Here is a 14,550-nt window from a genome sequence, read left to right on the forward strand (position 1 = left end):
CCCTCTCTCTGATCTTCTGCTCACCTGGCAAGCTGGTTTCAAGCTGTTCTCCAACAAGCTCAGGGATAGGCAACCTCGGCTCTTTTATGACTCATGGACTTAAACTCCCAGAATTCCTGAGTCAGCATAGCTGGGCTAGCTAGCTCTCTCCTGCCCTTCCTGCTTCCTATTTCCTGCAGAGACGCAGCAAAAGGAGGAGCCACACCCAATAAGCTTTTCAGCTCCTTGGAGAACACCGTGAGTCCACTCTCTTTTACACACACAAACACACACACACACACACATACACAGAGAGAAGCAGGGAAGCGCAAGTGCCTCTCTTTGTCCCTCTCTCTCTCTGCAAATGGCAGAGAAGGCTGGGGACCACAGGGGAAGGCTCAAAGAGCCGCATGTGGCTCCGGAGCCGCAGGTTGCCAACATGTGGTCTAGTTTAATGAAGAGAAGGAAAAGGGGGGACATGATAGCAGTATTCCAATATCTCAGGGGTTGCCACAAAGAAGAGGGAGTCAAGCTATTTTCCGAAGCGCCTGAAGACAGGACAAGAAGCAACGGATGGAAACTAATCAAGGAGAGAAGCAACCTAGAACTAAGGAGAAACTTCCTGACAGTTAGAACCATTAACCAGTGGAACAACCTGCCTCCAGAAGCGGTGAATGCTCCAACACTGGAAGTTTTTAAGAAGAGACTGGACAACCACTTGTCCGAATTGTCCGAAATGGTATAGGGTTACCTGCCTGAGCAGGAGGTTGGACTTGATGACCTCAAAGGTCCCTTCCAACATTATTATTATTATTATTATTATTATTATTATTATTATTTAATTGTTCAGTTGGAAAGACTGTATATTACAGTTTGAAGTTGGCTAAACATTATTTATATTTATGAAATAGACTAAGCATAAGTAATATATTTCAGTGTGGTGGTTAAAGCATCAGGCTGGAAAGCAAGAGACTGTTCTACTGCCTTTGGCATGAAATCAGCTGGGTGACCTTGGATCAATCACTTTCTCTCAACCCTAGGAATGAGGCAATGGCAGACCACTTCTGAAAAAAATTGCCAAGAAAACTGCAGGAACCTTTCTAGGCAGTCTTCGAGAATTTAACATGATTGAACGACCCCTCCTATAATTACGTTTAGCCACAACATTGTTAAACTTGTTTTTTTCTTCTCAAATTATTAGGTAAGCTCCTCCCTCCCTCCCAATAAGGTAGATTCAGTAACAGGACAACTTAAAAGATTCTCCATGTTCAACTAAATAGCATGAAGCCTATCTTTAGCATGTATTATATGGAAAGAACATTCTGCAAAAATGAGAAAAATATACAAAGGATAGGTATTACATCAGTGAGCTTCCTTGGGTTGGTGACCTTTTGAATCCTCATATGACATAAAAGGAATAATAGTGCCTGTATTCATTGAAAGTTTGAACAGCTAAAAGCGTAAAGTTAAAGTTCACGAATACAGAAAATTAAATTGCATGTTAGAAGCCAGTCAGACTTGCTTATGCTGTCTCATCTAATTTCTTTATGCAAAGTAAACTCATTTCCATCAGATAATTTTTTTTATTTTTGAGGTTCAGAACTGTGTGTGTGTATAAATAAAAATAAATATTATTATTATATTGTTTAAGAGAAACAGAACTGAACTATTATGTATTATTTTTAAATGTTCTTAGAAGTGGAGATTTTAATCTCCAGATTATGTTGACTCTTGGGGATATATTACTATTGTTAGAAATTGTGAAGGTAGCTCATCTTAGTATTGAGTCTAGGAAAAGTTTCTCTATTGGTACAATTTGGATAGCTACTTTAGAGGGCTTGCTGTTATTTGGACTTGTACAGGAAAATCATTAACATTTTATAACATGTAAAAATGCTACACATTTGCCCTGTAATATGAGTGTTTATGTACAGGGTTTCGTCCAGCATGATGTCTTCCAATAAATGCTCCATTAAGCTCCTTGTCAGACAGGAATACTATGGTATAGCTATTGAGCCACAGTAATTTTTCTCATGCCTCCCTCCTTTCCTCCCATCCCTGGTTTATGACCACAATTGACCCCAAAATTTGTTAAATGAGTTTTGCCCCATTTTACTTTTCTTGCCCCATTTGTTATGTGAATCACTGCAGTTGTTAAATTAATAACACAGTTGTTAAGTGAATCTGGCTTCCCCATTGACTTTGCTTGTCAGAAAATCTCAAAAGGAGATCACATACTGTAACTCTGGGACACTGCAACCATTATAAATGTGAGTCAGTTGTCAAGCATCTGAATGTAAATCATGTGACCATGGGGATGCTACAATGGTCATAAGTGTGAAAAGTGGTTGTAAGTCACTTTTTTCAGTACCATTGTAGCTTCGAACGGTCATTAAATGAACTGTTGTAAGTCAAAGACTACCTATACTTAGTTTTGAGATTTTACAGAAGGTGCTTATACCTCTCTCTTTTTTTCCCAATGGCTCTGTTTGTGGGTAAGCTTGAAACTAAACTAGACTTGGGAGCCAAATTAATAGAAACATTTATTATCCCTCCCTCTCCCCCAGTGCCCCTCAAGAAGTTTTTCTTATCTTGGCAGTCATTTAGAAGAAACATTTTGTTATGCAGAACATGAACTGAAGAAGACAGGTGAGTATTGTTCTGCATTGCTGTGGAGCAGAACGCTTCCCTTAAAGGGCTACTCCCTCTGCATCTCTCCGCAATAGGAAAATGAATTGGAAGGGTTTTTTTTTTTTTGTTTCATCTGATTAGCCACTGTGAGAAAGCAATTGATGGATTATAATGGATCCTGAACAGCAGCACTACTATTGTATTCTGGAAGATGATCCATGTTTGAGAAGGGAAGACCTGCTGTGTTTGTAGTCCTGGATGTTCCAAAGCATCTTTAAAGACTGAATTTGGAATGCTCTGAAAGCCATTCAGAATGTCCTTTTAATGTTGCTAGGCTATAGATCCTTCTTTCTTTTGTTTTCCTTGTCTGTAATTGTACAAAGTTATCCTTTGGTTAAATGTGTTAATATACTTAACTTACCACTGTTTTCATACCAAGCATCATAGGATATAGGTAATTCTGTGGTAGAGTTTAGTGTGGTAGAGTTCAGTGGAGTATGTACACATGCTAAACAAATAACTTTTGTACTTTTGGCCTTTAAATGGAAAAGTTTAACAACTGAGTTTAGTAATGGATTGTAAAAGCCTTTTGAATGCTACTGCTTTAGCTAGGGATGATGTGGCATGGTAACACTATAGTTTTCCAAACAAATTAGAGCTTGATTGCATGCTACATTATTCCTTTTATTTCCTGCATTTAGGGGTAGATGTTCCTGAGATGGTAACAAAAATCCAAAAGGATATAAAGTGGGTAGAAAAATTAATATGGGATTGGGGACCTTACAACATCATAAGGATTCAACATACATTGTAAGATGGGGAATGAATTTGAGATACTGGGTGAAAACCCCAATTTAATAAGAATGCTTCACACTTTTTAACTGTAGATCTCACTTGTCTATTCCTGTTCAGAATGGTTGGTGGAAACATCCAAGAAAAGATGAGGAAACTGATGGATTGCAAGTGAGGACTAATAGCAAATAGAAAATGCGCCGCTGTTGAAAATGATCCCACTAATGTTTGATTCTTTACAAACTCATAAAGAATATATATGAGCCTATGTCTATGTCTTGATTATAATTTCATCAGATTCTTATTTGCAGATATGTTAGTTAGGTGAATGGCATGTGTATCTCAGGTTGGTCATGCATAGGTTGTGTTCACAGAACACATTTAACCTAGTTTCTGAATTAACTTTCTGCCTTAGTTGAATGTACAATACATCATAAACTAACCAAATGGGCTTCATTCAACACACTAAATCACACATAAACCAAACCTAGCTGAGGTTTGCACAAAATGTAAATGAGCTCATTAGGTCTTTAACTAATTCAGCTAAATGTATATGGAAACACGGGTGTATTCAAAATAGTAATATATTGTCTTTCTGAACTTTAATTCCATTGACTCAGTAAAGATGTCTGTTAATGCTTGCATCAGTTTATTAAGATTCTTTCATATAAAGAGGCACATCTTCACAAAATGTGCCCTTTATAGAATTGTGAGGAGTTGTTCATTGAAGTTAGAACTTGTCTCAGGTCTACAGTAGGCTATAACAGTCAATAGAAATTAGAGGTGGACAGACCGGGCCCATAAAATCGCCAAGAGTCAGACACGATTGAATGCATAACCTCCTCCTCTTCCTCCTCCTCACAAATGAGAAGTAGGCTGAATTTCACATGGAAACAGCTTTGGGGAAATGGTAAAAATCTATTTCGTACATCACAATTATAGAAGAACTTGGACATAGCAAACATATTTCTAAAATCTAAAATGTGATTTTAATAAATAAACATTTGCAAAGGTGGGGTCTGTGTGTGTAGGCTCAGGCATGAAGACTGGTTGTATTTTCCTGTTAAGTATGCAGTTGATGTGCTTCTTTGAAACATGATTCTCATAATTCATGGGGATTACTGAAATGTTTTGCACAATGATACTGATTTTTTCCATTTAAAAATTATTTTTCTTAACACATTTTATAGAAAGAAACAGAAAAAGAACACAGTATAAAAAATAAACCCACAAAAATACTCTGGTTTCTCTTCAGATCGTATAAAAAAAAATAAACCCACAAAAAGAAATACAGAAAAATTACACAAAATACAGCTATCCAAGCTAACAAAAAACAAAGCAAAAAAATAAATAAGCAGAAAAGGGGGAAATTATATATATTAATATAATCACATTTCCCATTTCTAAATGCACAAAATAACATTATTAAGGCAATTCTATTTTTTTTTTTTTTAATGGTGAAGTTGAAAAACAAGCTAAGGGGTTCTTAGAATTTTGGTGTGGCTGGCTAGTCAGGCAATGCCTTGTAATCAATTGGACATGATACATACCTATTTGAGAGCCCTGGTGTATGTCACAATTTTTTTATCTTCTCTACGCTGCAGCAATATTTTGCAAGAATAAAACAACACCTCCAAGAGGGTGTAAAAAATCACACCATGAATAAATCCAGCATTTCCTGTCCAAATCAAAAAATTACAGCTAATGCAAATAAACCTAAGCTTTGCACTAGAATATGTTTTAAATGCTTTTGCCAATGCATTCAGTGGTAGATTTGACTGAAACAACCCAAAAAACATGGCCCAATGGAATATATTACAGCCTGAGTTCAAAATATGGATAATCCTTAATTTACAATCTTGTGTTTAGTGACCACTGTAAGTTACAATGGCACTGAAAAAATGATTTACAGCTGGTCCTCACACTTATGACCATGGCAGCATCTCCACTGTCACATGATCAAAATCCAAGTGCTTGGCAACTGGCATGGATTTATGATGGTTGTCCTGGGGTCATGTGATCACCATTTGAGACCTTCCCAGCTGACTTCCAACAAACAAAGTCAATGGGAGGAAGCCATATTCACTTAACAACCATGATTCACTTAACAATCATCTTAGTACAGTAATGGCAATTCTGATCCCAATTGCAGTCTTAAGTAGAGGACTATATATATCAAAAATGGTGAAATTTTCTAAAAATTGACCTTTTTGTGATGTCCGCATGTATGCCCACTTCTGACTTTTTTTTGCAGTCTGGGAATGTTTTCCATATCAAGCTGCATCATTGCTACTTTTTAGAATCTAGAAAACAGTTTAAAGAGTAACTATGAACTGACAGTTTATCATAGATTACAATTATTGCATCTTTCGTTCTTTTCACCATAATTTATACATCTAAAGTTAATTCCACCATATGTAGTATTAGAAGTTTTGGGTTTCTAGCTCCAAGTTCGAATCTTGGTTTTCTTGTATTAAAGATTTGAACATCTGTGTTGAGGTTTTAAGCCTTTTGCATGGCTATGCTTTGCTATCTTAATTATATGAAAATTTGGTTTTGATTAAAGATAAAAGGTAAAAATGATTAAGTCATGCTTTGTCTCTTGCTCCACCTTCCCAGTTTGCATTTTATTAAGCAATGAGTTAAATATGGGTAATATATAAATGTTTCTGGGGGGAATAATACTTATGTTTCAAGATCCCAGAGAATATTCTGGCTTTTTATTTAACATTTAACAGTTTTGCTGAATAAAAATTTTGTCTTGCGGGGATATTAATGAATTTCTCTATTTTTTGAATCCAAGGTTGTATCTTTGGAATTCTGCGATAGTTTTATTGAAACAAATCAAATCCAACTTAATCGTGGAACTTTCCATTTATAGTTAAACCTAAACACTGTTTGGACATGAGTTTATTCTAGTATATGGAATTAGTTTTATAGCTAATACTTTTTTAAATCTGGTGAAAACAAACTTTTAAATGGTTGGTAATAGATTGTGCTGTTGTGTGTTCAGAGTGTAATAATTCAGGTTCATGCTGTTTATTAGTATTTAGAAACTTCTGTGGCATTTTCATTTAACTTTTATAGATGTTTTTCTATATGAAATCAGGAATGTAAAATTAAAAAAAATCTCAGGAATGCAGGGGCAAACTGCTTCCTTGTTGCTATAAAGAAGCCATCATGGATATTAGCAAGAATTGAGTTTAACTAAAGGGAATTCATTTTTTTTAGCAAGTAAAGCTTTATTATGATTTTCAAATATTTGGTTTTGAGCTGGATTCCTTGATATTTTCCTGCTAGACTGAACATATGCAATATTTAGATACCACATTCTTGGTTCCAGAATTCATGTAATCTCTTGTACAGTAAAGGAATGCTGCATCTTCTGCAGCCCACTGAATTACAGAACAGATTTGTAATCTTGGATCAACCTTTCCTAATGTGCCCAAATGTATTAGATTACAGCTTCCATCTGACTGTATGGTCTTGCCTGCTAAACTGAGAGCATATTATGTCTTTGGATAAATCAGAACTGAGCCCAATTCCTGGCAGATGTCTTTATTTTTCTCTTGATTTACTGTGTCAGTTAATTCTTCAGTAGCCGCCAGATTCTTTTAAGCCAATGCCAGTTAAATGTGGTACATACACTCATTCAAGCTCCGGTTTTGAAATTCTACAGTTTTTATAATTATTGATTTCTCTCTTGTACGTTAATTACAATAAAATTAGGTTCATGTTAGATGTTTGAGGAAGAAGCAAACAATAATGTCCTAAGCATTTTACAGTATAATCAGTGACCAAGTTTTCCATGTTCTTCTGCTTGTTACTTCTTATATTCTGCTTTGGTATATTTACCAATCCCATTTTACAAATTGCAAGTACCTGTCTCTGGGGAAAAGTCTTGACTTGGAGAAAATCCTAAATATGTCTTATTTATCAATAATTTATCAATAAGAAACAGATGAACAGGTGAAGAATCTAAGAATGCTAATTGAATGTAAGTTTCAAACTTTTTATGTGGGTGAAGAGAAGTCAGACAAGTTCAATTTGTTCCCTACACTCAGTGGTGGGATTCAGGTATGTGAACATCCAGTTCTCTGTGTGGATGCCACTTCCAAAAGTCCATTCTGGGCCTGGGCAATAAAAAATAAGCTACCGGTTCTGCTGAACTGGTGCAAACTGGCTGAATCCCACTACTGCCTACACTAGATTTTATTATACTATAAGCCTCAAAGTTTGTTTCACACTAGTATGTCTAGAAAATAATCCATCTTACTGCACGTTGCCTCCGTGACTTTGCTCCTGGCTCTGGATAGAAAGGCTTGAGGTTAAAAATTTCTAAAACATCTTGTATAACACAATTATCTTATTCTTTTTGCTAGCTGCCTTGCCTTTTGCAATTCTGACTGCGAGGGGTGCTCCCTTCAAACGAGGAATGTTCTGTAATGATGAATCCATCCAGTACCCTTACAAAGATGACACCATTTCATATCAGTTGTTAGCGGGGATAATTATTCCTCTCGATATAATTGTTGTAAGTTTTATCCCTCATTTTCCTCCATTAGACTGTATTTGGAAGTTGCCATATCTTGTATTATTCATTGGGTAAATATGATATCAAAGATGGTACTTGGTGGCTGGAAAAAAGATACTACTGGTTTAAGCCTTTCATTTGGACAAAAAGAAATTGTTTTGGGTAGAGGTTTTTTTTTGTTACTAGAATTCTTGTACACTTTTTAAACTTCAAAATGTAATGTTTCTTAAAGCTTTTATTAACCTGTTTGCATGCTAAGTCTTATTTTATGGGAAAGAGTTAGAGGAGCTAATACTAGGTTTAAATTGTTTGGTTTGAAAAAAATGCACAAGGAAGAAGCAGTAAAATTAGAGCTGAAAATGAACAGTCTCATATACTGCATACCCTACCCCTGAAGTTGTAAAGGCAGTGTCCTGATCAGTGTCCTTTTGTAAATGTCTTTTTCATCTTTGACATGTTCTGATCTGGAAAATGATTTACTCTGGAATTTCCACAGAAAGAGAAATCCAACTCCAAAATCATGTTCCAGGACTGTAATAAAAGTAAATCTGGATAAACTCACACATTTTCTTCCTTTTTTCAGTATGAGGCATGGTTTTCCAATCGGGCCAATTGCCATATACCTGTATATGAGATATATGAGAAGACTCTCCTTCTCCTTCTCTTCCTTTTTTCCTGCCCCTCTTCCCCTCCCCTTCCCAAATAAATATAGTGCACTTAAAACATTTAAGCTCTGTAAATATTTTTGTTCTCTCCAATATTTCTAAAGTAAATAAAATCCCCTCCCACACCTATCATGCAGTTGGAACCAGGAGAAGCATGGATACTTCATTTTGGCTCATGGTTATCCTACTGATGATCTTGTGGATTTTTAAAAGCTAGTGTTCATTCCTGGTAGATTTCCTGTAGGGCAAAAATCCAAAGTCAAGTCCCACAGGAAATCCTTGAGGAATTATTTTATATACTTAATCTGTAAACAACAGATTGCAGTCCTTCCCAAATGTATCCACCCTATTTCTTGATTCTCTTTGTGGACTAAATTATCTGCAAAGGAGGATAAAGAGAGGAAGACTTGGTTTGGGTGTGAAGCTAAGAGGAAATTCAAACAAGATCAGCATCTTCAGCAAAACCAGAAGGAAAGAGGAAATAAACATTTGGTCCCATCTGCTCTGCTAAAGAGTGACTTCACTTTGTCTCTCTCTGAATTATCACCTAATGGAAATCATCACACTATCTTACCCATTTCTGTATCACCTAACTATGACTTCTTGTGGTCTTATGATCTATTCTTTAAGTTTCTTTTTTGCTCTCCCTCTGTCTCTCCATCCTTTTCCTTTTTGTTATATTTTCAGTTATAAGGTTGGAGGCAAAAAATGACTTTAAAAATTGGTAAGCCATGCTGGAAGATTTTCCTTTTGAAAAACGAGGTAATATGCTTCAAATAAAAACAGTTTCCGTGACAGTTATCTTGGTCAGGATCTTGTGTATAGGGAATACTGCATAGCATTTATTCTTAATTTATCATTAAAGCTTGAGTCATCCTTAAGCGGATCCAAATAAACATATGATAACTGAACCTTTAAACACTGAACCTTTAAATCTACTTCTCTTTATTTTATTGACTGATAGTCTTGAGGATAAGCTAAATATTCTTTTCTCTCTCCACCTGTCCACCCTTCCTTTGTTATGTAAAATATGCCAAAGAAAAAGAAAGAAAATTGTCCTTCAAATGGCCATAACAAGGGGGTGCTTTTATGTCTTTTAAACCTTTATGAAAAGTTTATTGGTTCCAGCTGCCAAATTTATAAGCTACATGGATCTTCTATAGGAGTCTAGATGATGAATGATTGCGGTATTTAATATTTTTGTATGTTTGCCTTTTATTTTAAATTAGCTATTTAAGCAACATGGAACATCTGCAACTTAATCACCAGAGATATAGGAGACTGCCAACTTGTTTAATTTAATGGGATTCTCTCTCTCTCTCTCTCTCTCTCTCTCTCTCTCTCTCTCTCTCTCTCTCTCTCTCTCTCTCTCTCTCTCTCTCTCTCTCTCTCCCCCCTCTCTCTCTCTTTCTGTTAGTGTTGCCATTATAGGAGGCAGAAATAAAATAATGATCTCTATAGAGAGAATGTTGTTGGAGTTCCATCTGCCACCATTTATTTCTGTGTTTGCTCAATCAAATGGACCTCATAATGATATTTGATATTTTTTTAATGCCTTGAGACAGGTAATTGTGTATCCCTAATATTAAGCTGCACATTTATTATAGTTTAGCTTATTTCTAGTAAGACTTTTTCTTACTAGAAAAATGTTTGTATAATAGTTATACGACATCAAAGGAGGCCTTTTTCTTAATGACTCTGTGGATAAAATGCTTTGCATGCCCATTTTTAAAATCCCAGATATGTACATATTGAAAGAGAGACAACATTTATTACTGCATTTTTAAGAAGTGGGAAAAGTGACTGTTGATGGTTTAATGTAACATGATTTACATTTTTGCAGCAGAAATGCAGCATAAGTGAATGGATTAATCTTTCCTTCTGATTTCTGTTCTTTTGCTCTCTTAAGTTTAACTAAAAATAGCTTGACCTCAGTAATTCCCAGAACACATTTTGCTATTTTATTACTGACTGTTCTGAAAGTAGTTTCAAACCATTTTAGTCAAGGATCTTCTCAAGGTTTTATAACCATGACCACATTAACTAAAAAGGAAAGGATTTGCCTTGTTTGTTCCAACTTATGCTAAGCATTTATAAAAAGTCATTTGAAGGATTTTTACCTAATTTTCTGTATTGAAAACTGAATTTCTAAAAAAAATTGCTAGTCTTCTTGACTTCTAGTGTAATGTCCCATCAAAGACTCATTCAAACTATACAAGCAGAGGAACCTTAGTTTTATGAAAAAGTTCAGGCACCCCTGATTAATTTGTATGTTCAGCGAATCTCTAGGTAAACAGAATCTGACACACAGTATGAAATTAAGTATGACATCCTTCCTCAAATTTAAATGCCTACTTACTATTTATGTTTACAGATTCCAAGTAAGAAAACAATGAATATGACAGATGGGGAAATCTGGACACCCTTTCTTTTGGCAGAAATAATAGTTTCCAAATCATTCTTTTTGCATTTTGATTTTTTTCTCCATTCTCCCGTAGTTTAAAAACATTATAATATATCCTTGAATGCATTGCTTGTTTGAGAGCTCCTACAGATTTTAAATATTATTCAAGATAGAAGATTATGAAGACATTCCAAAATTTTGGTATTTGTTTTCCCTTTGAGTACTGTATGGATGATAGGGCACTTGCCATAGGTGCTATTTTCTTATTTTGAATAGGTAATGACTGTTCATAAAAAAATAGCATGCATTCAGATTTATAGGAAGATGTCACATTTACCTTTGCCAACTTCTATTTACTTACAGATTCATTGAAATGTATAATTTCATTAGGTGTGCCTAAACTTTTGTGTTCAGTTGTATGATAGAAAAAAGGCAAGCTTAAAATGTGTTAAAATAAATAATTCAAAACAATGAAATTTACTATGTTAGTCCAAGATTGCTCAGAAATTGCTATAGAAATTGAATAAGTAAGTAAATAAATAAATGAACAAGTACAGGCTTTTATTGGGTTTAGCTTCATATATATGTTGGGTAGAAAATAAATCAGAAGAATTGGGTAATTTAATTGGCATTTGTGGAGCCTGAAGTAACAATTTGTTGTTTTATTTTTATTAAAAAGCTTCCAGACCTGTGTGGAATGTCAAGCACATAAATGGAGAAATCATTCTAACCTTTTTTCCCCTCAAATATGCATTTTTTTTAAATGGCTGTCTTCCAGTCTAGATTTTTCCAGTCTTTATTAACTATCTAATCTATATATTTACTACATACTATATTCTACTATATTCTGGAAAATAATGCCTAGAACTGGCTTTTTGACTGTTCCCTCTTTAAAAGTTTATATTCCTTTGTGAACAATAGATTGCAGCATTTAACTAACTGAAAAGCCTTTAAATGTTGACATTATGAAGATAGAAAAAACAAGTTCAAGTATTTTCCAAGATGAAATGAAAGTAGGCAAACTGAGCTGTTAAAATCTGAATGACTATGATACAGTAACAAGAAGAGTATTCATCCAGAGTTTTGAAGTTCAGATACGTCTGCTCTTAGTAGTCAGATTGGACAACTGAGCTCACAAACTCTTGCTGCCACATGGAGTGAAATGTCCATAAAATATTTTGGTATTGATCTTTTGTAGCCTCAGGAATCCAATTCAGCAAACGTAGGCTACCTCTGTTCCATGACACCCCTAAGTTCAGATATGATATGCATTATTGAACAGATTGTACACTGTTATCTGAGATGGTGATATTTCTATTCTTGCTGGCTCATAACCTTATTTTCAGCATCATGCTCTCAGAAGGCAAATAGATTCTACGGAATCACTGCAGGAATAGGTTATAAAGGCAGTTACATCTACTCACTCCTTAGGGCCCTTAAAAGCAATATTACATAGTGAGAGATATTATTATAAAGGTTGCACCACAGATATAATAAGACCACTATTATTAATTCAGTGAGTAGCCGCATTGTTAAAAAGAACACTTCATGTCTTGTGGTTAGCTACATAGGCACATATGCCTTTTAATGAAGATTGCTGTAGCTGAATATGCTATCTTGTAGAAATACATGATTCTGTTTCACATTGGAAGCCTATAATATCTGTAGGGAAGATGGAGACACAATCTTAAATGTATTTCCTTCCAATCAATATTGTTTCCACATCCCTAACTAATAAAGCATGACATTCTGACTCATTCAGCTGCTGGACTCAAACAATCTAGAAACTAAAATTGAACTTCTAGTACTCCTGATACAAGAAACTTCTTTCTTGGTGTCTCATCTGTATAGGGATTATATTGAATTTGGTTGCTTTTGTTATTTTTGTGAAAGACTTTTGAGCAACAGGAAAAATTGGAAAACTTTAAGGGACACCATATCATAAAACACTTGTAGACAATAAATAGCCATCCATTACTACCATTGATACTGATTTGTAGACATCGCTGAAGTTCAGTTGATATTGCCAATCACCTTTATCACACATTCAAAGAGATATAAACTAAAATTCACTCTTATTTAAGAACTATGTAACTCATCTTCCATTTTTTTCTTCTGTTTAAATGTATTATCTTTAGTGTTACCATGGATTACCATTACCGGAAAGTATTAGCCCAGCTTTTGAGCAAATAGATACAACTGCATTAATTATGTTTTTCTAAAAATGGAAGCTAAATACTTCATTGCCAAATTATGATTTCTTGAGGAAAGTCAAATTTCTGGTTTATACATTTCATGAACCAAGATGCTTTTACCAAATTACCATTAAAGCACAGTAATATGTAGACAAAAGAGATGAGCAAATCAAATAAGGATTCAAAATTAATTTGAAATGTTTAGTCCTGCATTACAGTTGAAATAGCTACCAGCAATTAAACAAGCTGCTTTGATGGAACCATGGAGTAAAATACTGTTAACTGGATTGGACTCAGGAGTTTCTGTTGCTACAAAATAATAGTCTGACAGTAGTGCTAATTAAATCCCTGCCCTGAAACTAACAAGGTGGTAATCAAACTGCATGCAACAAGTATGACATAATATATTAAACTATAAATAATATTTCAGGGCAAGATTAAGTATCTTGTATATTCTGTAAAGTTCCATGAAGTCATATATAAAATATCATAGCTTCTCTAAGAAGTGACTTTGCCTAGAAATGTAATGAAACTCCTTGAGGAGTTGTTCCCAAGATGGTTTACCTTCACTTGTGAGCCCAGGACAGTTGTTTCCATTCCCCAAAGAGCTTTTGAAAGTCCAGGTTTTGTATAATTCAATCAGATATCAATATTTCCTAGATTACCACTTACTAAACCATTATAAGCCACTGCACAGGAAAAACTAAAGCTGAAGTACAAAGTATTCTTAAATGATCTTTGAAGTAGAGCACTTTCTAGAGCAAAACTCCCTCAAGGCAACTTAATGAGAAATAAACATGGATGATAAAAGTTTGGCAATAAAAGCATAATAGAATAGTGATACAATTGATATCCATCCATAGTTAGAACTTGCAAAATTATATTTGAATAAGATGGTTATAATTAACAATCCGCTTATTATTATAACATCAGTTATAAAACATAAGCACAAATACTTCCAGCCAAGTTGAATACCAACACTATAAATTGTTATTTTCCATAATTCTAGATTTCCACCTTTGGCACCTTTGCTTTTGTTTTAGGAAACCATTATATTCTGAAGGAAGCGTGTCCGGTTTAAAAGATTCTATCTAACTGAAGCCTGGGAGGTTCCCATGTTTAAAAGTTGGCCTTTAACATCTCTGGCGAGAACATTATTGTCTAGCCCTTTCACTTGGTTCCTGAATTTCCAGAACGATCAAGTTCTTGGCAAAGAAACCATTTCTTTTAAGCAAAAGGTTAAGAATGAGTGGAAATTTGATGAAAAGTTAAATGTGTTCCTTGCTGATGGTACCACTGCTGGATTTTCCGGGAAGCAGTGTTTTGTCTGATGGTAAGGATAGAGGGGAA

At 34.9% G+C, this 14,550-nt stretch overlaps 1 protein-coding gene across 3 annotated transcripts in view; it reads left to right on the forward strand.

Annotated features, from left to right (window-relative positions):
• The window catches only part of PLPP1 (phospholipid phosphatase 1), a 77,616-nt gene that overhangs the window by 20,924 nt on the left and 42,142 nt on the right, over positions 1-14,550 (forward strand). For 2 of the 3 annotated variants that reach the window (XM_039355718.1, XM_039355726.1), the window contains exon 2: positions 7,785-7,936. The exons of the other annotated variant lie outside the window; for it this stretch is intronic. In XM_039355718.1, coding sequence (XP_039211652.1) covers positions 7,785-7,936 — 152 coding nt within the window. The remainder of the gene's footprint in view (positions 1-7,784; positions 7,937-14,550) is intronic. 3 annotated transcript variants of the gene reach the window in all.

This window comes from Crotalus tigris, unplaced genomic scaffold (assembly GCF_016545835.1).
Source record: "Crotalus tigris isolate CLP2741 ecotype Arizona unplaced genomic scaffold, ASM1654583v1 scf7180000017571.3126492, whole genome shotgun sequence".
Classification (NCBI taxonomy): Eukaryota; Metazoa; Chordata; class Lepidosauria; order Squamata; family Viperidae; genus Crotalus; species Crotalus tigris.